Source organism: Dasypus novemcinctus, chromosome 10 (genome assembly GCF_030445035.2).
Source record: "Dasypus novemcinctus isolate mDasNov1 chromosome 10, mDasNov1.1.hap2, whole genome shotgun sequence".
NCBI lineage: Eukaryota > Metazoa > Chordata > Mammalia > Cingulata > Dasypodidae > Dasypus > Dasypus novemcinctus.
The window spans coordinates 110205325-110232643 of NC_080682.1; the positions used below are offsets into that span (position 1 = coordinate 110205325).

A 27319-nucleotide genomic window follows, 5' to 3' on the forward strand; every position below is an offset into this window, starting at 1 on the left:
CACCATTCCTGGGCAGGCTGCACTTTCTCTCGCGCTGGGCGGCTCTCCTTTCGGGGCGCACTCCTTGCGCATGGGACTCCCCTACACGGGGGACACCCCTGCGTGGCACGGCACTCCTTGCGCGCATCAGCACCGTGCATGGGCCAGCTCCACACGGGTGAAGGAGGCCCGGGGTTTGAACCTTGGACCTCCCATGTCGTAGATGGACGCCCTAACCACTGAGCCAAGTCCGTTTCCCACAAATGATTTTTATCTGGTAGAGAAGTTAAACCCAAAGGTTATGGTTTTATTATTATATAGTATAGTAACCAGATTTGGATCTAACTTCAGCATTTCTTTGTTTTATTGATTGTATATATGTTTGTTTCTCAGTTCCCTTTTGAGTGGGTTTTTTCCTTCTGCTTGTTCCCTCATCAATGTACTAAATAAAACTTATACTCACTATCTACTTGCATGAGAATTATGTTTTGAAGCTTTGAGAATTATACTTTCATAAAAGGATATAAGAAAGCTCCACAGAAGTTGGGCTGTAGAAGCAGAACTCTTTTAAACTTTTAGGATCAATTCCTGAACTTCTGTATCTATTCTTATTTCATTATCAATCAGATTAGCTATTTCGTTTCCATGAACAATCTCAATAATAATAAATATACTTACAAGGAATGATCAACTCTCCACCATAATAGTCATATCCATCTGACAGACTGAATATACAAATGGATAGTGACTGGAAACTCTGACCCAATATCAGCAGCAAGTCAAATAGGAAACTCTGACTCATGACCTGCAACAATCAGTAGAGGATCCCGCTTTCAACAGCAAACCTGAGAGTGAAATAAAGGTCTGAAAAGTAGGGAAAAGTTTCCTAAAAGGCATGCTGAAACATTTCCAGTGAAAATGGATTGGACCATAATTCAGTCATGCAAACAGAGAAAAGATGAAACTACAGAAGATTTTCAGTATAGACTAGAAATACCTTCCAACAATATCTGAGAGTTAAAGAAGGTGCTGATTTAATAGGAGTCCTTTCATTTCTTTTGTCAATGGAATTAAACCAGAAATTGAAGGCTACTTTTAAAAAACAGAAATGAGAATGGGAAACGGCCCCTCTATGTGAACCACAACACCTGGCAGAACGTTTTGAAAGGTTTTTAGAACAAAAATGAAACAAAACCCAAAGTAAACTTGTGGCCTTGCAGCTTAAACAGCTAGGTGCTCCACCGCTCAGCTGAAAATCTACTGACAAGGACACTTGTAAATATTCTAAACAGAAGGGACACTGGCAAAAAGATTGCCTTATTTTACAAACGAAAATAAAAATAAATAACATCCCATCAATTCAAATCAATGAGGTTCTCTGAGGAAGAAAAAGTGCCCAAACATCTTGCCTTACCCTTAAACACTCAGAGTGAATTACTTATACAGACAGCCATCCTCATCAATTCCTGGTAGATATGGGTGCCACTGGTGCTCAGCCTCTTCCTCAGTGTAAACATACCACACAGATGGCAGGTCTTTCAAATAACCCAGAGAGTTTTCCTACCTCCCAGCCCTTAACTGTAACCCTTGGGCCCTTGATTGAAAATGTTCCTTCCTGCTCTGTGATACCACCCTTGTAAAGTTATTAGGAAGAGACTTACTTTGCAAATGGAATTGTAATATTAAATACACACCAGAGGGACTATTTCTTGAGGTTCCAGGGGGTTCTTTTATTCATAATCAAGTTGTGTTGCTCGCGATATATCTTTGCCTTCGCCATTTTATTTGATGCATACCTCAAATAAGAATCATGACACTATGCTTGATGTTCTATGGGCTAAAAAATAATTGGATCAGAACCCAAACTATTATCCAAACTTCCCCCAAATCCCTTGAAACAAGAATCAAAGGAAGGGCTCAGACCTATAGCTAAAAGTCTTATAGCCAAAGGTCTTATGTGTGGTGCTAGCTCTCCTAACACTCCCTTCATGCCAATAAAGAAACCAAATGGACAAGGATACCAATTTGTTCAAGACTTTAGGGCTATTGACAAAATTGTTTTTTTGCTTCCCAATAGTACCTAATCCAAATACCATCCTATCATCAATTCCTTCCAAAGCCGCTTGCTTCACTGTAATGGATCTCTGCTCTTCCTTGTTCAGTGACCCTCTAGACAAGAAGAATAAAAATCTGTTTGCATTCACCTGGGGAGGACAGCAATTTCACTGAACCCCCTCCTATTTTTCTCCACTCCTAAATTAAGACTTAAAGATCTAAACTTTCCTTGTGAGTCAGGTCTGATACAATATATAGAATGATCTCCTACTATGTTCAAAGAATAAGGAAGCTTGTAAAAAGGATTCCATTTATTTGTTCTCAGATTAGCAGAAAAAGGACATAAAATTTCAAAAGTATATTTTAATCGAAATTCAGTCCATTATTTAGTACATGACCTAGCTAATAATGGAAAAATACTTTCTCCTGAAAGACTAAAGACCACCCAAATGTATCCTAACCCTTTCATAAAATGAAAACTGAGAGGATTTCTAGTTTTAACTGGGTATTGCAAACAATGGATGCCAAATTTTTCTTGAGGCTATACAACCCAAATGTGAACAGGCCTTCTGGAACCTGAAAAAGGCTCTTCAACAGATTCCTTCCACAGGCACCCCTGACCACAAAAAGCCATTTCATCTATTTGTGCATAAGCGATCAGGGCAAGCCCTTAGGGTTTTAGCTCAACTTCAGAGGAAACATCAAAATACCCATCTTTTTGCCTTTCCCTTGACCAGGTTCAAAGGCTTTTCTCCCCCTTGTCTTAGGGCAATAGCCACCAGGGCAAAACTTTTTCGTGCTTCTTCTGAACTAGTTCCGGGCTTCCCACTTGACCTAGACCTCGTGGCTCATCACACAGTACAGACGTTACTGCCTGAGAACACAAAACACTTTCAACCAGTTATGAGAGTCTATTAATCTTTCCCCCACACATTCTATGATTTACTGTTGCAACAACCCAAATCCCGCCATTCTCCATCCCCTACCAAAGGAAAGGGAACATCATGATTGTTTCATGTCAGTCCGAGAACTCTCTGTAACTTGGTCAGATTTATTAGAGACCCCCACTGGGAATTCTGAGCTAATAATATTTGTTGATGATTCATAATTCAAAACTGAAACTGGAGGTTATCAAGCAGGATATATTATCACTAATTCAAGCTTTCCTTTAGAATATTATCCTCTACCTGTGGTAATATCAGACCAGATGGCAGAATTTATTTCACTTACTAGAGGTTGTCAATTGGCCAAAGTCAGAGGGTAAGCACATATACAGATAGAAGGTATACTTTTGGAGTAGTACGTGACTTTGGGATGCTTTGGAAACAAAGGGGGTTTCTTACCTCTGTTTCTCATCAAAAATGGACAACAAATTAATGAATTTTTAGAAGCATTTCTGCTTCCTAAATAGGTGGCTATTATAAAAGATGAGACCCATTTAAAAATAGATAACATGAAAGCTAAAGGAAATGATCTAGAAGATCATTATGCCAAACAAGCCTCCTTAGGTTATGATCCTATCCAAACCCTCAAAGAATAAAATCCTGGAGGAATTCATAGAGGCCATTATAAAGTATCATTGTTTAGCCCCTGATTTTGAAAAGGAAGAAAGGAAAAAATAGGATTATACCCTGCAGATAATCTCTGACACTTTCACAACAGCTGCTTGATGGCACCATATTATTTCAAATAGACACTAACTAAATTTCTCCATTAATCTACTCATCATGAAATAGATAAAATGGTTACTATATTAAATCAACATTGGAGAGGAAACATTAAAAAGACAGCTGAGGTTATTTTCAAGTCATGCACCACATGTCAACAACGTGATCCTAGAAAAGATGTAAAGATGGGACATGGCCAGGAACCAAAACCTCAAGGGCCCTTTAAACACCCTCAGATAGGTTTTATCCAGCTACCACCCTCCATGGGATTTGAATATGTTTTAGTTATTATATGCCTATTTTCAGGATGGGTTGAAGCATTTCCCTCACAAAAAGCTTACAGTCACTAAAAAGCTGCTCGATTTTTTTGTTTCCAATCTGGGGCAACCCAACTCTTATACTATATGATTGAGGTGCACATATCATGGGAAGAATTGTAAAAGAATTCTGCACACGTTACCCCTTAATTAAAAACTACACTGTCCTTATTTCCCACAATATCCTGGAAAGGTTGAAAGGATCAATGGCATAGTAAAACTTTCAGAAACCCCTGAGCTCCCTTGGCCAAAACTACTCCCACTAGGAGTACTCACATACTGTACTCATGTAACAAGAGGTTAAGGCTGCTTCCTATAACATCTTTCTATATAGCCTCTTCTTCACCTTTAACCAGAAGATTAGGTGTGTTGGAAGAGACATCAGAGAAAAACTGCTCTTAAACTTCATTAGAAGGGCCCTTTTCAGGTACTGTTAACAACAAATATAGCAGTGAAACCCCAGGAAGACCATTTTTGGGTTCATGTTTCACAACTAAAGAAGAAATTTAGATTTCCACACAATTGGAAGGAAATCCAATAAGATACTTCAAAACTGAGGCTTCACAGATCCTCTGTAAACAGACGTTCTTTAGAAGCAGACACGGACCCAAGACTTCAGAAAAAGAAGACAACAGATAGTGAACAGCTTCTGCCCAAGACATTGGTCATGATGTTAGTTTCTTGCATTCTATCCAGAGCCTTAAATGCTTCTACACCGCCACTCTCTCATCAGATGATAACCATAATAATGGGAAAACAAAAAAGTGAAGAAGATCAAGCAGTATAGTTGATACAAAACAAATGAACAATCTCTGAACAGTGAAGATCTGTATCTCTAGCTGTCCCTGAATTGATCAACCTCTCACAAGCAAGAGAATGACCAAGTTTTTGAGGAAATGGAAAAGCCAATTATCCAATTTATCTCGAAGGGCAAGGTGCCCTGAATAGCCAAAAATATCTTTAAAAAGAAGAATGAAGTTGGAGGACTCTCACAGATTTTAAGCATTTTATCTAGCTACTACAGTAAAAACAGCATGGTATTGGCAAAAAGATAGACAGAATGATCAATGGAATTGAATCAAGAGTTTGGAAATAGAACCTCACTTTTATGGTCAAATGACTTTTGACAAACCTATCAAACCCACTCAGCTGGGTCAGAAAAACATATCCAACAAATGGTGCTTAGAAAACTGGGTACCTATATTAAAAAGAAAGAAGGAGGATCCCTATCTTATACTTTATAAAAATTAATTCTAAGAGGATCAAGGATCTAAATATAAAAACTACAACCATAAAACTCTAGAATAAAATGTAGGAAACCATCTTCAAGATCTTGTGATAGCAGTAGTTTCTTGGACCTTACACCCAAAGCATGAGCACCAACAAAAGAAAAACAGATAAATGGGACTGCCTCAAAATTGAACACTTTCATATTTCAAGCTATTTTATTAAGAAGGTGAAAAGACAGCCAACACAAAAATCTTTGGAAACAAATTTATCTGATAAGGGACTGATCTCTGTGTTATATAAAGAGATCATACAACTTAACAACAAAACCTATATATTACTTAATATAAAATAGGCAAAAGTATTGAATAGACGTTTTTCCAAAGTAGAAATACATATGGCCAAAAAGCACATGAAAAAATGTTCAGTCATCACTAGCTATTATGGAAATTCAGATCAAAACTACAATGAGATACCATTTCACACCTTAGAGAATGGCCGTTATTAAAAAAAAAAAAAAAATCCAAAACAAAACAGAAAACTACAAGTGCTGGAGAGGATGTGGAGAAATAGGAACACTCCTTCACTGTTGGTAGGAGTATAAAATGGTGCAACCTCTAAGGAAGAGGATTTGGCAGTTCCTCTATATTTAAAATGGCCTCTTGATGACATTTTAAATACAGAACTGCCATATGATCCGGCAATCCCACTACTAGGAATATACTCAGAAGAACGGAAAGCAAGGATGAGAAGAGATATTTGCACACCAGTGTTCATAGCAGCATTATTCACAAGTGCTAAAAGAGGGAAACAAAGTAAATGTTCATCAACCAATGAACAGATAAACAAGATGTGGTATATTCATACAATGGAATGTTATTCAGCTCTAAGAAGAAATAGTTGGTGAAGCACATGATTTCTAAGAAGAAATCAATTGGGGAAGCTCTAAGAAGAAATCAGTTGGGGAAGCACATAGAAGAACCTTGAGTATATTATATTGAGTGAAATAAGCCAGATGCAAAAAATGAATAGTGTATAGTCTCACTGATATGAACTAAATATGAGTAGACTTATGGAGTTGGACTATGAGGTAGAGGTTTGTTTGAGATGACATGTGGGAAGAGGATGCTGGATGTATGTAGAATATTTAATATGGTCAAATGCAAATATGTGGTAATGGATGGATTTGATGCTAATACATTATTATGAATGTAACAAACACTTGATTTATGGATGTGTCTGTGGCTGAAACAAGAAGTCTAGGGAGATTAAAGCTAGTTGGAGGACAGCTGGAGGATAATTAGGAAATGTATAGGAATGGTTTTGGCAGTAGATAAGGACTGTGGTTAACATAAATATAGGAATGTTCTACTACAAGGTGTTAAGAATGTGGTGATACATGGGAAAATACAACTAATGTAATTTATAGACTGTAGTTAACAACATCATAATGATTTTGTAGCAAAAGCAAAGTTGGTACTATATTAATATTAAAGGTCAAAAAATGAATATGAGGTTTGGTTTTGTGAGATATGAATATGATGAAGCTTTTATTCTCTTCTTCATTCTTTCATTAATAAGGAGACTTTGACTACATCATTTAATCTGTGTTCATCTCTGCATCTTTCTTAACTTCAGAGGAACAACTGAATTAGTAGCTGGAATTAGATGAGATGAAAGTACCTGGACAGAACTTTTTAGGAGCAATGCTTCCATAACTTGTTGAGCTGCCTTTTTCTGTTACTTTATTTTTTTTGAATGTGAAGTAAAGTTTGAATAATTGTTTTTTAAAAAAAGAGAGAGAAAATGACCAAAAGCAGTAACTAAGAGACTGAATATACAAATGGACAATGACCAGGAAATTCTGACCCACTATCAGCAGCAACCAGACTAGGAAACTCTGGTCACTACCTGCAATAACCAGTCTAGGAAGCTGGTGCTATCTATACCAACCATCCCAGGAAGCTAAACCACAATCTCTATAACTAGCAAACCAAAATAGCCAGGACTTGATCAATAACAGTGTCCTTAATTCTTGCCCCACTTCCAACTAGGGCCAAGCAGAGAAAACAAACAGCCTCCCTTAACCAATAACATAGGATGCCTCTCTTTTAGTTAACCCATCTCCAGCCTTCCCATGCCAAAAGCTTCTGTTTAGCACATACCTGAGATCTCCCCCTCTTCCACTCCTCTGCCTGCCTTGGAGCCTCTGCCAAACAAAAGTGAGTGTGGCTAACTCCCTTGCTACAGCAAGTTCTGAATAAATAGACTTTGTGTTCATTTGGGTGTTCTTCATTTATTCACACTCAATGAAGAACCACAAGCCTAATTAGCACAAACAAAACCAATTTATCGATTACCAAAAAATACCCAATCCAGAAGAAGTACACGATGAACTGAGGGGTTTGCACTCAGCAGGCAGAATGGAAGAAACTTTGGAGCAGCACTTAGAGAACACAGTGAAGAATACATTCACTGTTGGAGTGCTATGCACAGATTCACACGGACTTCGTCACAGATTCACATGGGCTGCTGTGGGACCTTGCCAGATGAGCCTGCTGGGGTGATATCTGTTCTAGCCCAGCAAGCAGCTAAGCTAATCTCTGACACTTACATTCCTGTGGTATGTCTAAAATCAGATAATGGGAACATTATGATCCAGAAACATGATGGCATCACAGTGGAAGTGGACAAAATGACCTATCGATGCCTTGTACCAATTCTCCAGCCTGTCATGGGGATTCACTCTTACCTATGTTAATTATCTTATAGTACAATTAAAGATCCAGTAGTTAGGCCATTCATTTAATGTGCATTGGGCATTTTTCTATTTATTTTAAAGCAAACTGCTTTTTGACACCCTATGGATTGACCTGTCAAAATATTGGTAAGAAAGGATCATATTTTGAAGCAGCAAGTCCCAGTCACTTTGTATATAGAATCTATTATGTCCAATAAATCTGGTTGGAGGAAAAACAAATATCTAAGCCTCCAAATCTTTTAAATCACATGACAGCAACACTTTAAATACCTTCTGACCATGCAGCTGTGCAATCAAAGAAAGTTCCACAATCGAACCCAAAAGTAAATTTCCCCAGATAGCCATATTTCAACCCCAAATTTAGGATACTCCTCCGTAGCCATAGTAATAGTATAACTAAACATTACAAGCATACCACCTAAATATACCAAAATAAAATTATCAGTCCTAAATATCCACCCACATTTATTATAATAACATATGCAAACCTACCAGTTACAACTAACTCAAGACATCCACAGACAGGAGATGGTTTTGAAGAAAAATTGTGAAAAACAAAAACAATGATAATACTTAATAAAAATACCAGCTATGTCATAGTTCCCACATGGAATCTAACCACTACCAACACATGAAAACTTACTCATTAATTAAAATTAGCCACTCATTTTTTATCACCCCCATACCCCATTGAACAGGTCAGCCAATAAAACTTTAGCTCAATTTTAGAAGAATGTAATTCTACAAATTCTACTAAGACTTTTCTGAGCATACATTACACATCAGATACAATAACCACCTTCTCTTCTGGAATACATATCTGCCAAGATCCTGTATATACACAGAAACCTTGAATGTCAGAGCAATCCTATTATTTTCATTTATGAAAAGAGCATTTATGGACTATGCACTTCTAAGACAACAAATATTCTGAGGAGCTTTAAGAATTACAAATCGACTTTCAGCTATTCCTTCTATTGACATTAGCTGATAGAATGAATCTGAAGTAGAGGCTCAGTAGTTAAGTCCAACCTAACATTATTCTTCACTTTTCACTATTTTTGCATGAAACAGGATCAAATAAGCCATCAGGAATAGCACCCAATACAAATAAAATTCTATTCCACCCTTAGTCTACAGCTCAAAGTACCTGAGGATTTATTTTCTTTACTGCACTGTTACCTGATTAAGGAGCTATTACCACAGCTGCTCTCTCACACCATGCTAGCTCTGTTGCCATAAGGGCCAGCAATGTGTGCTGTCTGTTATGTGCAGTTATCTTCAAAGCCTCACATAAGCATATCTAGTTAGCATAACCTAGGTCACATGGACTCATCCAAGTGACAAGATAAGCTGCAAAATGTAAATGGCTTTATTTTCTAGCATGAGAAGGCATGCAAATATAACCTTTTCTTTTGTCCACATAAAATCCTCAAGGATAATTCTAAACTTGTTAGTAAAAAATTGCTATACTCTCCCTTTAATATGTTTTCCCAGACTCTTTTCCCAATTTATCAACCATCTCCTCCCCAACCCACACCCTTTACCTAATCTCTCCCTCCCTCCTCCTCTTTTTCATATGCCTACACACATACACACACACACACACACACACACACACACACACCACATACTCTCTTGCTCCATTAGACTGTAATCTCTAAAATACACCACTGTTGCCCATGGTTCCCCTGGGTGACGATATTCCCTCAGTTCAAATGACACCTTGCATGAAGCAGTCTTCAGCTCCCTCAAGGAGAGCCATTCATTCTTGCCTCAAAATTGCATAGCATGCAATTCCTGCTTTATATTTTACTACACTTATTATGGGTTTTTACATCTCCTTCTTGCGGAATCCCCCATTCCCATCCATCAGACAGAGTAGAAATCGTTCTTCTGTGCTCCTGGGGCAACCTGAAATTAACTCTGGCTTAGCCCTTATCACAATATATTGTAATTGGGTTTCCTTCCCTAGTCTGTGAACTGCATTAGGGCTGGATGCGTCCTTAGTCACCATTGTATTTCATGTGCCTAGTACCCAGTAGGTATTCAATAAATATTTGTTGAATGGCAAGAAGTAATCAAGAATAAATATGTTTCCTAGTCTGCCTCATCTATAAGACTGCGAGCTACTCAAAATGCCTAGGAAAATGCTATCTACGTACATGGTAGGCACACTGCAAAAGTTTATGAAATGTTTGACTAAAAAGGAATTATATGGTAAGAGTAAGTTTACAAGTTTGTCTTTAACTTCTTGGTGAATGCAGAAAGCAGTAATAAGAATGAATTGCCGGAAAGGCCCTCCTGCCAGCACTGGAGTCCTTCTACCAAACTGGGATGAAATCATGTGCACACTTGCCTATCTTCACTTCTGCCTAATCTCTCCAAGAGCAGCACATGAGCTGACACACAAGAGGGATTTCACGCAGGTTGGTTAGGCTGAGGAATACGTCTTACCCGTGGGTTTAAAAACCATTCTCCTGCATTCAGCATCGACAGGAAATTCCAACGGAAGAAGGCACAGCTGTTGAAGGCGGCCTGTGGCAGGACCTCTTCGATGTTGGTTGTTCTTCTCAGGTCCTGGTCGTGCATAAGGAAAGGCACACGATCTAAACTGCAGGCAGAGGGGGAAAAGAGGGGCAGGGGTTGATAGCTTATCCTCAGCCACTTTGGCAGGCCAGCTCCTCAGAAAGCCCATCAAGATCACAAGCCTTTCTAGGGTTCCTCTCTCCCTCTCACCAAAGGCCTACGTACCAGTCATGTACATTTTGACATCAATACTTTTCTGCCCTAGGATCATTTCTTTTCATGATGTATAACAGTCATATTAGTGAAAGTGAAAAAATAGATCCCCATTTAGCAATTTTCCAGCATTGGGAAAGCAGCTGGAACAGTGATGGCTTAAGAGTAAGGTGAATGGGGTAGATAGGGGCAGCACCCTGAGGTCCCGGAATCGTACTAAGCAGGTTTTCATGAAATCTTTCTGTGTTGTCTGACCCTTCCCCCAAGAGGGCAGCTGCCGTCGGTATCTCCTCACACCAGATGGTACTCTTAGACAAGTTTCTGCTATCTGCTATTTGCCTTGGAGAACCTCTGCTTCTATGAAAATTGCTTTTGCCTTCCCAAGAAAATATCTATGAAGAGAACTTCCACAAGAGCCATAAGGGGGTAATGGTGTTGGGAGTTGTCCTCCTGCTGTAAAATCATTAGAAAACAGAACCAGATAAAAGAAACAACAGTTTTTGGTCAATGGACAACCAGGACCACAGAACTGTGATCCCTGATAAAAGGGAAACAAATGAGAGAAGCCCTACCTTCCTGTGGGTGAAGACAGGAACGGAAGCACAGGGTGGGGGAGTGGGGCCTAAAAGAACACTGCTACCTTAATGAGATGAGGAGAAAGACATCAGAATTAGGGGAGGTCAAGGCAGCTAAACTTTGTATGCCAGAGTTCCACAAAGGATGCAATTATACAAATAAAAGAGTTCCAGAAATCTTTGAAGATGGGCCCCCATTCGGTATTCTATGGCTGAACACCAATCTATAAATGTGTAGGGTAAAGCTCTATGAAGTTTAGCAAGAACAATTTCCAAGGGAAAAAACAAACAGAAACTTCCACAACAAACAATTTTCAGAGCTCACACAGTTGTGTGACTCATTCAATTTCTATCCAGTGAGAGTGGAAAGACCTCAGTCAGGTAATTCTTTAATGACTCCAGAGGGCCATACCTTAGAAATGGGGCTAATTTAGACAAAGAATGAAGGTTCCTTGAGTCACCAAAAAAACTACCACCAACAAACAAAAAAACATTAAAAAAAAAACCCTTAAAAACAAACATCTAGAAAAGTCCAACATTCTTTAGGAAAATACAACAAAATATAGCACCCAGCCATGTAAAATCACAATGTCCAGCATTTAAACAAAACTTAAGGACTTGCAAAAAATCAGGAAAATGTGACCCATAAATAGGGGAAATTACTCAATAGAGACAATCTCAGAAATGAAAGAGATGACTGAATTTTTAACAAGGGTGTTAATGTAAAACAAAAATATAAATGATGTAAACAATAGGTGTAAAGAAAAATGAATACAATGAGAAGAAACAGAAATAAAGACACAAAAAGAAACTAATGGAATTTCTAGAGACAAAAATATATAATTGTGAGGAAATTTCCACTGGATGGAATTAACAGCAGATTAGATGATGCAGATAATGTAAAGATCAGTGATACTGAAGATGTAGCAACAGAACAGTCTAAAAAGGAACACAGAGAGAAAAATCACTGAAACAAAAAAGAACAGAGCATAAGCAACCTGTGAGACAAACTAAGCAATATTATATAATTATATATAATATATTATGTATTATATATGTAATTGGGGTCCTAAAAGGAGGAGATCAGCAGAAAACATTATTTGAAGAAAGAAAAGTTAAAATTTTTAAAACTTTGATGAAAAGGATGCATCAATAGATGCATGAATCTTAATGAATCCCAAGAAATATAAATATAAGAAGATATCATACAAGTATAAAATAAAAGGACACACACACATACGTACACACAGCATATTAAGGATTATCATAACCAAATTGGTTAAAAACAGCAACAAAAGTGATGAAAAGAATATCTTAAAAATATTAAAAGCCACCAGCCAAGAGGGGATTTGTAGGATTGATGGCAGAGTAGAAAGTTCTGGGAATCAGTCCTTCCACCAAAAATACTATGGAACGGGCAAGAACTGTCTGAATCAACTACTTTTGAACTCTGGAGTCTAATGGAACACTATGCAGCATCCAAGAAAAAGCTGGAGAAAAAGCCTGGTAATTTGCAGCAAATACCAGTGAATGGTTGCCCAGCAGTGGCTACCATTCCTCCATCCCCTAGTCTTGTGGCAGGTAGCAGTAGGAACTGCAGCCTGGGCTCTTGGTGCAGCTTGCTGGTGCCAGAGTGGGATATAAAACCTAGTTTTTCAAATCTAGGTATGTGTGGTCTGAATGCTAAGCACTGTTTTTGATGTTACTTCTGAACACTAGGGGCTGACTCTAAGGGTGGCCATTGTTCCAACCTCACTTAGGCAAAATGGCAGTAGAATCTAAAAAGACAGTACTGGGAAATGGACTTTGGCCCAGTGGTTAGGGCGTCCGTCTACCATATGGGAGGTCCGCGGTTCAAACCCCGGGCCTCCTTGACCCGTGTGGAGCTGGCCATGCGCAGTGCTGATGCGCGCAAGGAGTGCCGTGCCACGCAAGGGTGTCCCCCGCATGGGGGAGCCCCCACGCGCAAGGAGTGCGCCCGTGAGGAAAGCCTCCCAGCGTGAAAAGAAAGTGCAGCCTGCCCAGGAATGGCGCCACCCACACTTCCTGTGCCGCTGACGACAACAGAAGTGGACAAAGAAACAAAAGCAGACAAAGAAACAAGACGCAGCAAATAGACACCAAGAACAGACAACCAGGGGAGGGGGGGAAACTAAATAAATAAATAAATCTTAAAAAAAATAAAAATAAAAAAATAAAAAATAAAAAGACAGTACTCTTCCTCAAAACTATGGAGACCAGTTAAAGACCTGTTGTAATTTGGCAAGTGCTAAACAAAAAAATGCAGCTTCAAAAGTCATAGGAGAGAAGCAGATTTGGCCCAACGGATAGGGCGTCCGCCTACCACATGGGAGGTCCAAGGTTCAAACGCAGGGCCTCCTGACCCATGTGATGAGCTGGCCCACGCACAGTGCTGATGCGCACAAGGAGTGCCATGCCACCCAGTGGTGTGCCCCACGTAGGGGAGTCCCACACGCAAGGAGTGCACCCCATAAGGTGAGCTGCCCAGCGTGAAAAAAGTGCAGTTGTCCGTGAGTGGCGCTGCACACACAGAGAGCTGATGCAGCAAGATGACGCAACAAAAACAAGACACAGATTCTGGGTACAGCTGACAAGAATGCAAGAGGACACAAGAAGAACACACAGCGAAAGGACACAGAGAGCAGACAACTGGGGGTAGGGTGGGGAAGGGGAGAGAAATAAATAAATAATAAATATTAAAAAAAAAAAAAAGCCATAGGAGAAGCTCTTGGTGTCCTTGCAAGTCCCTCCCTACCATGGTGTGGAACCAGCCTGCACTCCTGATATGGGTTCCCGGCCTGTCCCAGTGGGCATAGTATAACCACTATGGACGTACTGGGGTCCCTCCATGTGAATGCCAATCAATCAGAGGCAACATGAAAGAATGACCTAGGAAACTTCTCTTGGGCTTGGCCACCCAAAACCTTACCTCCATGCAGAAGCAGCACAGGTCAGCTACAGCAGTGTAAGAAACAATTAAGTCAAAGCCCAGAGCAAAGGCTTATTTCCTTTAGGTCATTCAATAGATGGTGAATAGCTGTTGTATAGGGAGTAGAGGGGCATGCAAATTCTTGTAAACAAGGAAATTCCTAAGGCCACTAGCCAACATAAACCCAGAATAAGACACAGGCTCAGAAAAGTTGGGAGGACCCTACACTTTACATGCACCCTGGGATGATCTTCTTAATAAGAGGGCTGAATTCTGAATGAGAACATCAGCCAATGCAGAGACAATTTGCAAAGACTATGAAAGGTGGTTTTTTGCATTGCTTGTTGGGTTTTGTTAGCTCCTGGCACTCAAGGAAATCTGTAATAGCATGAGCTGGATACAAACTACAGGAATAGACAACTCAGGGACTAAATCCCAAATTAACACTTTAAAATATTAAAATATACAGTATGCAACAAAATAGAATGTCACATGTATGGCCAATTGATTTTTCAAGGGTTGGGGTCCGCTCAATTAGAAAAGAATAGTCTCTTTAACAAATAGTTCTGGGAAGACTGTATATGCTAGAGAATAAAAAGTGATCCCTATCACACACAATAACTCAAAATGGATCAAAGACCTAAATACAAACTTCCCAGGAAGCATCTTCAGAAGCATGTATTAGGCAATGGTTTCTTAGACTTTACACCAATAGCACAATTAACAACAACAGAAAATAGGTAAATGGGACTGCATCAAAATTAAAAAGTTTTGTGCATCAAAGGACTTCATCACGGAAAAAATACAACATAAAGAATGAAAGAAGATAATTGGAAACCATATATCTGATAAGGATTTAAAATCTATAAAGAACTATAGCTAATTAAAAAATATCCCAAACAAACAAAATAACTCCTACAACTCAAGATAAACAACTTAATTAAAAAATGGGCAGAAGACTTGAATAGGCATTTTTCCAAAGGAGATCTACAAATGGCCAAAAAGCACATGAAAAGATGCTGAGTATCATTAGCCATTAGGGAAATTCAAATCCAAACCAAAATGAGATACCATTTTCACATCCACTACTGTTAGAAAAATGGAAAATAATAAGTGTTGAGATGTGGGTAAACAGAAACACTCATTGATTGTTTCACGGAATGTAAAATGGTACAGCCCACTGTGGAAAACAGTTGGGAAGTTCCTCAGAAGGTTAAGTGCAAAATTATCATATGAACTACAGATTTATTGTGATTTTAAAGGAAGAAATTATAACATTAATGTGGAGACAGTGGCCAATGGAGGTGCTAAAGTCAGAGAGAGAGAAAAAGAGGTCTAATATGGGGACAACTTTGGGACTTGGAATTGTCCTGAATGAAAATGTAATGACAGATACAGGCCATTATATATCCTGCCATAACCTACAGAATTGAGTGGTACAGAGTGTAAACTATAATGTAAACTATAATCCAAGCTGAGTGGCAGTGCTCCAGAATGTGTTCATCAATTGCAATGAATGTACCACACTAATGAAAGAAGTTGTTAATGTGGGGAAAAGTGGGAGGTGTGGGGAGTGGGGCATATGGGAATCCCTTATATTTTTTTTATGTAACATTTTATGTAATCTAAGTATATATATATATTTTAAGATTTATTTATTTCTCTCCTCTTTCCCCACACCCCGGTTGTCTGTTCTCTGTGTATGTTTGCTGCATCTTCTTTGCTTCTGTTGTTGTCAGTGGCATGGGAATCTGTGTTTCTTTTTGTTGCGTCATCTTGTTGTGTCAGCTCTCCGTGTGTGTGGTGCCATTCCCGGGCAGGCTGCATTTTCTTTTGCGCTGGGCGGCTCTCCTTACGGGGCACACTCCTTGCGTGTGGGGCTCCCCTACTCGGGGGACACCCCTGCGTGGCACGGCACTCCTTGCGCACATCAGCACTGCACATGGGCCAGCTCCACATGGGTCAAGGAGGCCCAGGGTTTGAACTGCAGACCTCCCATTTGGTAGACGGATGCCCTAACCACTGGGCCAAGTCCACTGCCCTAAGTAACTTTTAAAAATAAATAAAAAATATATTTTTAAAAAATTATCATATGGCCTAGCAACCTAGGTATATACCCAAAAGAACTGAAAGCATGTACTCAAACAAATATTTTTACACTTATGTTCATAAAGGCATTATTCACAATTGTCAAAAGATGGAAGCAACCCAACTGATGAATGGGTCAACAAAATGTATATCCACATAAACAAACACACACACAAAGAGAGAGACACACATAGAATATTATTCATCTATGAAAATTAATAGCATTTTGATACATGTGACAACATGTACGAAGATATCATGTTGAGTGAAAGAAGCCATGTACAAAAGGACAAATATTTTATGATCTCACTGATATGAAATAATTGGAATAAGGAAATTAATGGAGTCAGAAACTAGAATACTGGTTACGAGGGTCCAGGGTAGGGTAGTGAATGGGCAGTTGAAGCTTAAATGGTACAGAATTTGTTTGGGGTTTTGGCAAAGTTTTGGTAATGGATGATGGTGATAATAGCACAACATTGTGAATGCAATTAATTACATACCTGAATGTGGTAAAAGGGGGTAATCTTAGGTTGTATATATGTTATTAGAATAAAAATTTTTTAAATAAATAATAACCATAGGACTGCACAACATAATGGATCCTAATGTAAGCCATGGACTATAAATGAAACAATATAATACTATTATTTCATTAATTGTAACACTATTGAAAAATATTAAGGAACCAGATATATGGGAACATTGGGATTTTTTGCATATTTCTGGAAACCTATAACTTCTCAAACAAAAAGAAATTAAAAATTTTAAAAGTAGCCAGAGGTAGGATATATAATGTCCAGCATCTGTCCCTGCAATATCATTTAGGACAACTCCAAGTCCCAAAAATGCCCCCACATCACATTTCTTCCCTCTCCCTGGCCTCAGCAACCTCCATGGCCACTGTCTCCACATCAATGATACAATTTCTTCCATTGCTAGAGTCACAATAGTTCTGTAGTAGAATACCAGTAAGTCCACTCTAATCCATATTTTAATCCTCCATCCTGTAGACCCTGGGGTGGTGATGTCCACTCCACTTCTAAATTGAGAGGGGGCTTAGATCCCACATGGTTGAAGGATGTGATTCTCCTAATTGCAGTTGTAGGCACTCTCAGTTCCCTGGTATGGTAGTTGACCATCTTCACGTTCCTGTTAGCTGACCTGGGTAAGTTCAACGAACCAGAGAGTAGGATTTGCAACTCTGCTGGGGCTCAGAGCCCAGCTGGCACATGGCCAATCCAGAGATTCAAGTCTCCTGAGTATTCACCAACCCTAGTGCCAAACACAGGTTCAGTAAAAGTGACAGAAGAGGCATGTGTAGAAAGGTCTGAATGTGTCACAATGATGAAAGTGGGTTTTTTGTTTGTCTTTGTTTTTGTTTTAAAGATTTATTTTTATTTATTTCTCTTCCCTCCCCGCCCCCCAAGTTGTCTGCTCTCTGTGTTCATTTGCTGTGTGTTCTTCTGTGACTGCTTCTATCTTTATCAGCAGCACCCTGAATCTGTGTTTCTTTTTGTTGCATTGTCTTGTTGTGTCAGCTCTCCATGTGTGCGGCACCATTCCTGGGCAGGCTGCACTTTCTTTAGCGCTGGCAGCTCTCCCTATGGGGCGCACTCCCTACACGTGGGGCTCCTCCACGTGGGGGACACCACTTCATGGCACGGCACACCTTGCACACACCAGCACTGCATATGAGCCAGCTCCACATGGGTCAAGGAGGCCCGGGGTTTGAACTGCAGACCTCCCATGTGGTAGGCAGATGCCCTATCCATTGGGCCAAGTCTGCTTCCCAAAAGAGGTTGTTGATGTGGGAGGAGTGGGGTGTGGGGTGGGGTATGGGGTATATGGGGACCTCTTGTTTTTTAATGTAACATTTTTTTGTGATCTATGTATCTTTTTAAAAAAGACAACTAAAAAAAAAAAAAAAAAGTAGCCAGAGGTAAAAAGAGACACATATATAGAGGAATAAAGATAAGCATTACTGCAGACCTCTCATCAGATAATATTCCAGACAGAAAAAAATGGGACATGTTTTAAATACTGAAAAATAAAAAAACCTGTCAACTTAGATTTCTATACCCAGCAAAAATATTATTCAACAATGAAGATAAAACGAAAACTTTTACAGAAAACCAAAGGAAAGATAATTTGGACCTACACTATAATATTTATTTTAAATATTAGAACCCAACAACCAGCAAGATGGTGGCAAAGTAAGGAACTCCTAGGGTCAGTTCCTACTACAGGGCAATTAGTAAATACCCTGAGCTCTCTGGAGCTAGGTGAAGCACCTGTTTGGGGGCTCCAGGAGACCAGAAGAGCATCCTGCAGCATCCTTGAAGGAATGGGAGGAGATTGCCCATCTGCAGAGAAGATTCATAAGTAGAGCGCTCCACCCCACAGAGGCTGGTGCCCATGCTGGAGGCACAAGCCACCTAGGAAGCTGTTCCATGGCTGGAATTGGAAGCTCCATTTCCCAAAAACAGGGAGAGGAAGAGAAAGTTGGGCACCAACTTCAGATATTGATGAGTAAATTCTTTGGGCTAAAGTATAATACTAAGCACAGCTGAAGTTTGAAACCGTCCAAGTCAGAAAGAGGCCAGCAGCCATCTTCTTACCTTGGTGCCTGACACGAGGGGATGCAGGGTAGACTGAAAATCACAGTGCTGGTAGGGGCCAGCTTCTTTCCATCCAGATCAGAATGCAGCTCTAGCCTAGGCCCCAGCCCCACCTCTGGAAGGGAGGAAGCTGGCAGGACCTGAGCCAGACTCTACAGGAAATTACAGGCCAAGCTGCAGAGGACAGTGATCATCCTACTTTGGCAGTGCAAGCTGCCCCAGGAGCTATTCTGTGGCTGGAATTTGAAGCTGCATTTCCCAAAGACAGGGAAGGAAGAGACAGTTGGTCACTGATTTGAGCTACTGATCAGTAAATCTGGCTGGGTAAATTATAACACTAAGAACAGCTAAAGTATGAGCCTGTCCAGGTCAGAAAGAGGCCAGTAGCTGCCATTTTGACACTGCCCCTGGCATGAGGGGAAGCCGGACTGACTGAAAATCACAGTGGCAGTAAGATCCAGTTTCTTTCACCAGGAACAGCCTGCAGCTGTAGCCTAGGCTTCAGTCCCACCTCTGGCAGGGAAGAGAGGTAACTGCAGGTACATTTGGCTGGCACAGACTGAAAAATCAGTTTATCAGGGCAACTGCAGTCATCCTTGACCAGCTCTGAATAGATTGCTGCCCACACCTGCTGCTCCATCTCTGACCCAGGCAGGGGAGAAAGGGGCAGAGAGCTTCATCAGTCACTCTGGGCAACTAAAGTCTAGGCCTGCATGACTTGGGTTATTCTGCACAGTCATGACTTTGTCCCTACACCTGGCAAAGGAGAAAGTCGGGAGAAGATTCATCAGCCCCTGGGGTAATGAGGGAAGCTTGAGCCTCCACAGTCTATAGCACCAACTACATCCTTGGTTCCTACCTATACAACCAGCAAGGGAGAAATGGCAGGAAGACCTAAACTAAAGAGAAAAACTGCACCCAGAATAAATACTCTAGTAAGCCACATGCCAAGACACAAAAAATTACAATCCACACAAAGAAATAGGAAGATATGGCCCAGTCAAAGGAACAAGATAAGCCTCCAGATGACATAAAGGAGTTGAGAAAACTAATCATAGATGTTTAAACAAATCTCCTTAATAAATTCAATGAGATGGCTAAGAGATTAAGGATATTAAGAAGACACTGGAAGAGCACAAAGAATTTAAAAGCACACATAGAAAAATAGTAGATCTTATGGGAATGAAAGGGGCAATAAATGAAATTTTTAAGATATTGGAATCATATAATAGCAGATTTGAGGAGGCAGAAGAAAGGATTGGTGAGCTTGAAGAAATGGCGTCTGAAAGTGAACATACTAAAGAACAGTTGAAGAAAAGAATAGAAAAAATTGAACAAGGTCTCAGGGAACTAAATGACAGCAAAAGGCATGCAAACATCAAGGTCATGGGTGTCCCAGAAGGAGAAGAGAAGGGAAAAGGGGCAGAAGGAATGTTTCCAGAAATAATGGTAGAAAATTTCCCAACTCTATTGAAGGACATAAATAATCCATGTCCAAGAAGCACAATGTAACCCCCACTGAAAAAATCCAAATAGATCAACTTTCAGACACATACTAATCAGAATGCCTAATGCCAAAGACAAAGACAGAATACAGAGAACAGCAAGAGAAAAGCAGTGTATAACATATAAGGAATACCCAATAAATAAAGTGCTGATTTCTCACCAGAAACCATGGAGGCAAGAAGACAATGGTCTGATATATTTAAGATACTACAAGAAAAAAACTTACAGCCAAGAATCTTATATCCAGCAAGACTGTCTTTCAAAAATGAGGGTGAGATTAGAATATTCACAGACAAACAGAAACTGAGAGAATTTCTAAAGACCAGATTTTCAGGAAATACTAAAGGGTATGCTAGAACCTGGAAAAGAAAGAAGGGGAGAGAAGCCTGGAAGAGAGTCCAGAAATGAAGATTAGATCAATAAAAGTAACTAAAAGTGTCAAAAGAGTGGTGAAAATAAAATATGACAGATAAAACTCAAATAGTCAAGAATAAACTTAACCAACGATGTAAAGCACTTGTATTCAGAAAACTGCAACTCGATGTTAAAATAAATTTTAAAAATGCCCAAATAACTGGGAGAACAGTCCATGCTTATGGATTGGAAAACTAAATATCATTAAGAAGTCAGTTCTACTCAGATTGATATATAGATTCAATGCAATCCCCATAAAATTCCACCAGCATTTTTTTAAAAATTGAAACAAGATTATCAAATTTATTTGGAAGTGTAAGGGGTCCTGAGCAGCCAGAAACATCTTAAAAAGGAAAAGTAAACTCTCATCTCTAGACTTTAAATCATATTACCTAGCTATAGTGGTAAAAACAGCATGGTACTGGCATAAAGACAGACACACAGACCAGTGGAAGCAAATTGATGGTTCAGAAACAGACCCTCACAGATATGGTCAAGTGATTTTTGACTAGCCTGTCAAACTCACATAGCTCAGGCAGAACAGTCTATTCAACAAATGTTGCTGAAAGAACAACTGGATATCCATAGCCAAAAGAAGGAAAGAGGACTCCTATCTTACACCTTATCCAAAACTTAATTCAAAATGGATCAAAAGCCTAAAAGTAAAAGCAAGAACCAAGAATCACAAAGCTTCTAGAAGAAATCGTAGGAAAATATCTTCAAGCCCTGGTGGTAGGCAGTGGATTCTTAAAGGAGATAAGAGGAGGACTGAGATGGACTACTGATGTTTAACGTAGGTAGAAGTTTTAATTAGCTTTACTGTAAAAGTGTGGAAATGTATAGAGTGGATGGTAACACATAGTCACAGCTAGTTTATAAGTGGAGATGTGGCTGAAAATGGTAGTCTAGGTATGTAAATGTCAATTGACAGAATGCTAGAGAATAATCTAGGAACTGAATAGCACAGTAAACCAAGAGGTGGATGAGAATCATGGTTGATGGCACAGATGCAAGAGTGTCCTTTGTGAGCTAGAGCAAACGTACATCACTATTGCAGGGTAGTGGGAATGTGAAGAAGATGGGAAAAATACAACTGGAGTGACCTATGGACAGTGGTTAACAATAATGTAATATTCATGCATCTATGCCAAAAATGTACTGTGTTGATAATGGGCAGTAATGAGTATGTGTGCCAAATGTACACTATGGACATGGTAACAACCAAATGATATTATTTTACCTGTAACAAATGTTCCACCACAGTGTGGTGTGTTGATAGAGGGGTGTTGTTTGAAATTCTGTACATGTGCATAATTATTTCATAATTTACAACTTCTGTCATCAAAAATATATTTTAAAAAAATAGGGTGGTTTGAAGGGGAAACACAACAAATGTAAGATAAGGACTATAATTAGTATTAAGATTTTGACAATATTCTTTTGTAATTTGCAACAAACATCTCATAACAATGCAAGGTGTTGGTGGAGGGCTGATGTATGGGACCCCTGTATGATGTTATGCATGTTTGCTTTGCACGTTCACAACTTTTACTATACACTTATTGTTTTTGTATGTTCATATATAAATGATGTAAAGATACTAATAATAGGGTGGGTTGGGGGAAAATACTTTGCTTAGTAGTAATATTTGGACAATGCTCTTTAATAATTAGTTAAAAATGTTTAACAACAATGTAAGGTATTGGTGGTAGGGTGAGGTACTAGAGTCCTATATGATGTTATATATGTTTGTTTTGTAAGTTCACAACTATTACTATGCACTTATTGTTTATGTTTGTTTATGTATGAGTGATATACTTCAATAAATTTTAAAAAGCTATTAGGAGAAAGGAAAATGATACCAATGGAAACTGGAATCTACACAGAAAAATGAAGTGCCAGAAAGGATAAACATGTGGATAAATATAAAAGTTTTTCTCATTTATAATTTTTTAAAAGGCAATAGTTTAAAACAAAAGTAAATAGCAATATATTGTAAGGTTCATGAGACTAATAGGTCAAAGGAAGTGAGAGGTCATGGAAATTTACTATTAAAAGACTCTTATGTTTTACATGAAAATATATATTATTTGAAGGTAGTGGTGATGATGAAGATATTGAAAACACTAATGTAACCACTAAGTCAATAGTTACTAATCCAGAAGAAGACAGGAAATGAGAGAACAAGTTTCAAAATTGTAATACACTCACTGCACACATCTCAGGTGCAATATTTAAGGGGTTGCCAAAATACTCAGTAATCAATCAAGATAAAAATTTTAGTATACTATTTTAAAAAATCAAAATCAGTGCAAACATCTTCAATAAACAAAGTATTAAAATATAAAAGAGAGTTAGTATTACTGGTTTTACCCATTGCCTGAGGCTCTAATATGGTTTAGCATAGGTCATCTTTATTGAAATTTTTTGGCATTTTATTCGTTATGAATATTGAAGCTTAGGCCCTATCAAGAGAGAAAGTATTGCTCATACACACACACAATAGTTGGGCCATTTCATTTATTTCCTTTAAAAATCTAAGCAGGGAGAAAATTGGTGGGTATGGAGCAGGGCAATATTCACACTCAAGCTTATTTGAGATCTTTCAGTTTCTTGCTATCTCAGCTTCCATTGATTCCCAATCACTGCTGGAAAGAATTCTTTTTGTCTGCGCCAGAAGGTCAACATTACTTCAGGGTCCACATGCATGGTTCCATATCAAGGAACTCCAGACATGTTTTCTTTTTTTTTGAAGTATAGACGTATTTACCCCTTTTTTTTTTAAGATTTATTTTTTATTTATTTCTCTCCCCTTCCCCCCTGCCCCCCAGTTGTCTGCTCTCTGTGTCCATTCGCTATGTGTTCTTCTGTGACCGCTTCTATCCTTATCAGCAGCACGCGGAATCTGTGTTTCTTTTTGTTGTGCCATCTTGTTGTGTCAGCTCTCCGTGTGTGCGGCACCATTCTTGGGCAGGCTGCACTTTCTTCCGTGCTGGGCGGCTCTCCTTACGGGGCGCACTCCTTGCGTGTGGGGCTCCCCTACACGGGGACACCCCTGCATGGCAGGTCACTTCTTCTGCGCATCAGCACTGTACATGGGTCAGCTCCACACAGGTCAAGGAGGGCCGGGGTTTGAACCGCGGACCTCCCATGTGGTATCCAATGGGCCAAGTCCACTTCCCATATTTAACCTTTTAAAAATGTTTCTCAGAAACATCAGTTTCAGTAAAATAGATGTGGCTCAAGCAGTTGGGCGCCTGCCTACACATGGGATGTCCAGGGTTTGGTTCCCAGTGCCTCCCAAAGAAGACATGCAAGACAGCGAGCTGATGCAACACGCTGGTGTGGCTAGATGAGGCAACAAGATGATGCAACAGCGACACAATGAGGAAACAGAACGAGACACACAGTAAGTGGGAAATGGAGGTCGCTCAAGTGATTGGGTGTCTTCCTCCCGCACGGGAGGTCCCAGATTTGGTTCCCAGTGCATCCTTAAAAAAAAAAAAGAAAAAGACGAGCACACAAGGAATGGGCACAGAAAGCAGACTGTGAGCACAAACAACGAGGTGGGGGGAGAAATAAATAAAATAAATCTTAAAAAAACGTGTTCAAATACAAATTTCATGTTAACATGTTTGTGACATTTCTTCAGAACAACATCTTTGCAGTTTGACAAAGTGAGGTGAAAACTGTCTAGACAAGTTCACAGTGGGGATGGGGTGAGGTGGTGGGAGGTGAGACATCCTACACAAATATTTACAACACAAATTCCAACATTTTGAAGGCAAGAAGAGAAAGAGGAACCAGTAAAGGAAACTATATTTGAATCAGCCAAGTAGAAAGAAAACCAGGAGAGTAGGATATCCTGGAAGCCAAATGAAAGCGTTTCAAAACTAAGAGTATTCAAATGATGAGAAGTTAAGATGAAAATTGAAAATTCCTCATTATGTTTGGGAAGTTTGAGGTCACTGGTGACTTAGTAAGAACTCAGTGAAGTGGTGTAGAAAAAAGCTTGTTGGGATGGGTTCAAAAGGATTGGAATAAGAAAAAGGAAAACAGAGTATAAACAACCTTTGGAGAAATGTTATTAAAGAGGAAGTAAAGTCATACAGCAAAATGGGTATGAACTACAGCAAAATGTAGGGTCTAGAAAAGTTTTAAAATGTCAGGATGGATCATCTCCACCAACACACACACAATAAAATAACTCATTATTTATTTATTACTTATTTACCTAGGTGTACAGAACAATGAAATTTTATAACATGCATAGATTTGGTAACAATCACCACAACTGGGACATTGAACTGTTCCTTCATGACAAAGAAACTCACTTGCACTACTCTTTTATAAACAGACCCTTTATAGACTGTACACTTTAAATGGGTGAATTTTGTAGTATGTGAATTATACCTCAATAAAAGTATTTGAAAAAAATGCCTCACTTGCTTAAAATATTGAAAATCAAACTAAAAGAAGAAAAGTTCATTGGGCACACTTATATGGGTCTATTTCTGGGTTCTTATTCTGTTCCATTGTTCTATGTGTCTATTCTTTTGCCAATATCATGTCTACAGCACAGACATACTTCATTTTATTGTGCTTTTATGTATTGCAAACCTGCATTGAGCAAGTCTATTGGCACCATTTTTCCAACAGCATACACTCACTTCATATCTCTGTGCCACATTTTGGTAATTCTCACAGTATTTCAAAATGTTCATTATTATTATATCTTTTATGGTGTTCTGTAACCTTTGATGCTATTATCATAACTGTTTTGGGTGCCAAGGTACGTACCCATATAAGATAGTGAGCCTAATAAATGTTGTGTGTGTTCTGCCTGTTCTACTGGCCAGCCTTTCCTGCCTCTCTTCCTCTCCTCGGGCCTCCCTATTCCCTGAGACAGAACAATATTGAAATTAGGCCAATTAATAACCATACAATGGCCTCTATGTGTTCAAGAGAAAGGAAAAGTCGCACATCTCTCAATTTAAATCAAAAGCTAGAAACAATGAAGTTCAATGAGGGAGGCATGCTGAAGGCAGAGATAGGCCAAAAGTTAGGCCTCTTGCACCAAACAGCTAAATTGTGAATGCAAAGGAAACATTCTTGAAGGAATTTAAAATGCTTCTCCAGTGAACATACCAATAATAAGCAATGAAACAGCCTTATTTGCTGATATGGAGAAAGGTTTTGTGGTCTGGATAGATTAAATCAGACACAACATTCCCTTAAGCCAAAGCCTAATCCAGAGCAAGGCCCTAATTCTCTTCAATTCTAGGAAGGCTGAGAGAGGCAAGGAATCTGCCAAAGAAAACTTTGAAGCTAGCAAGGGTTGGTTCATGAGGTTTCACAAAAGAAACCATCTCCATCACATAAAAAGTGCAGGGTGACGCAACAACTGTGGATGTAGAAGCTGCAGCAAGTTTTTCAAAAACTCTGGCTAAGTTAACTAATGGAGGAGGCTACACAAAACAACAGATTTCCAATGTAGATATATACTGTATTGGAAAAAGATGCCCCTAGAAAAGAGCTTACTCTCTTGTTAGGGGCAAATGCAGCTGATGACCTGAAGTTGAAGCCAGTACTCATTTACCCCTCTGAAAATCATAAGGCCCTTAAGAGTTATGCTGAATCTACTCTGCTTGCGGTTTTTAATGGAACAATGAAGGGGATGATAGCATATCTGTTTACAACATGGCTTACTGAATAAATCTACTTTTGCGACCTACTGCTCAGGAGAAAAAAGATTCCTTTTAAAATATTACTGCTCATTGATCATGTACCTGTCACCCAAGAACTCTGATGGAGATGTACAGCAAGATTAATGTTGTTTTCATGCCTGATAACTCAATATCAATTGTGTTAAAGGAGTCATTTCTACTTTCAAGTCTTATTATTTAAAAAATACATTTTGTAAGACTAAAGCTGGCGGCAGACTTGGCCCAGTGGTTAGGGCGTCCGTCTACCACATGGGAGGTCCACGGTTCAAACCCCGGGCCTCCTTGACCCATGTGCAGCTGGCCCATGCGCAGTGCTGATGCGTGCAAGGAGTGCCCTGCCACGCGGGGGTGTCCCCCGTGCAGGGGAGCCCGACACGCAAGGAGTGTCCCCCTAAGGAGAGCCACCCAGCGCGAAAGAAAGTGCAGCCTGCCCAGGAATGGCGCTGCACACACGGAGAGCTGACACAGCAAGATGACGCAACAAAAAGAGACACAGATTCCCGTGCTGCTGACAGCAGAAGTGCACAAAGAAGATGCAGCAAAAAGACACAGAGAACAGGCAACCAGGGTGGGGGTCAGGGAAGGGAAGAGAAATAAATAAATAAATCTTAAAAAAAAAAAAAAAAAGAATGGGGGCTGTATTTAAAAGAAAAAAAGACTAAAGCTGCCATAGATAGTGGTTCCTCTAATG

General features: G+C 39.4%; 1 protein-coding gene across 3 annotated transcripts in view; it reads right to left on the minus strand.

Moving 5' to 3' along the window:
- Window positions 1-27319, minus strand: part of GDPD4 (glycerophosphodiester phosphodiesterase domain containing 4) — a 251177-nt gene that overhangs the window by 93495 nt on the left and 130363 nt on the right. For all 3 annotated transcript variants that reach the window (XM_058306029.2, XM_058306027.2, XM_058306028.1), the window contains one exon: window positions 10464-10620. In XM_058306029.2, the coding sequence (XP_058162012.1) occupies window positions 10464-10620 (157 nt within the window). The remainder of the gene's footprint in view (window positions 1-10463; window positions 10621-27319) is intronic.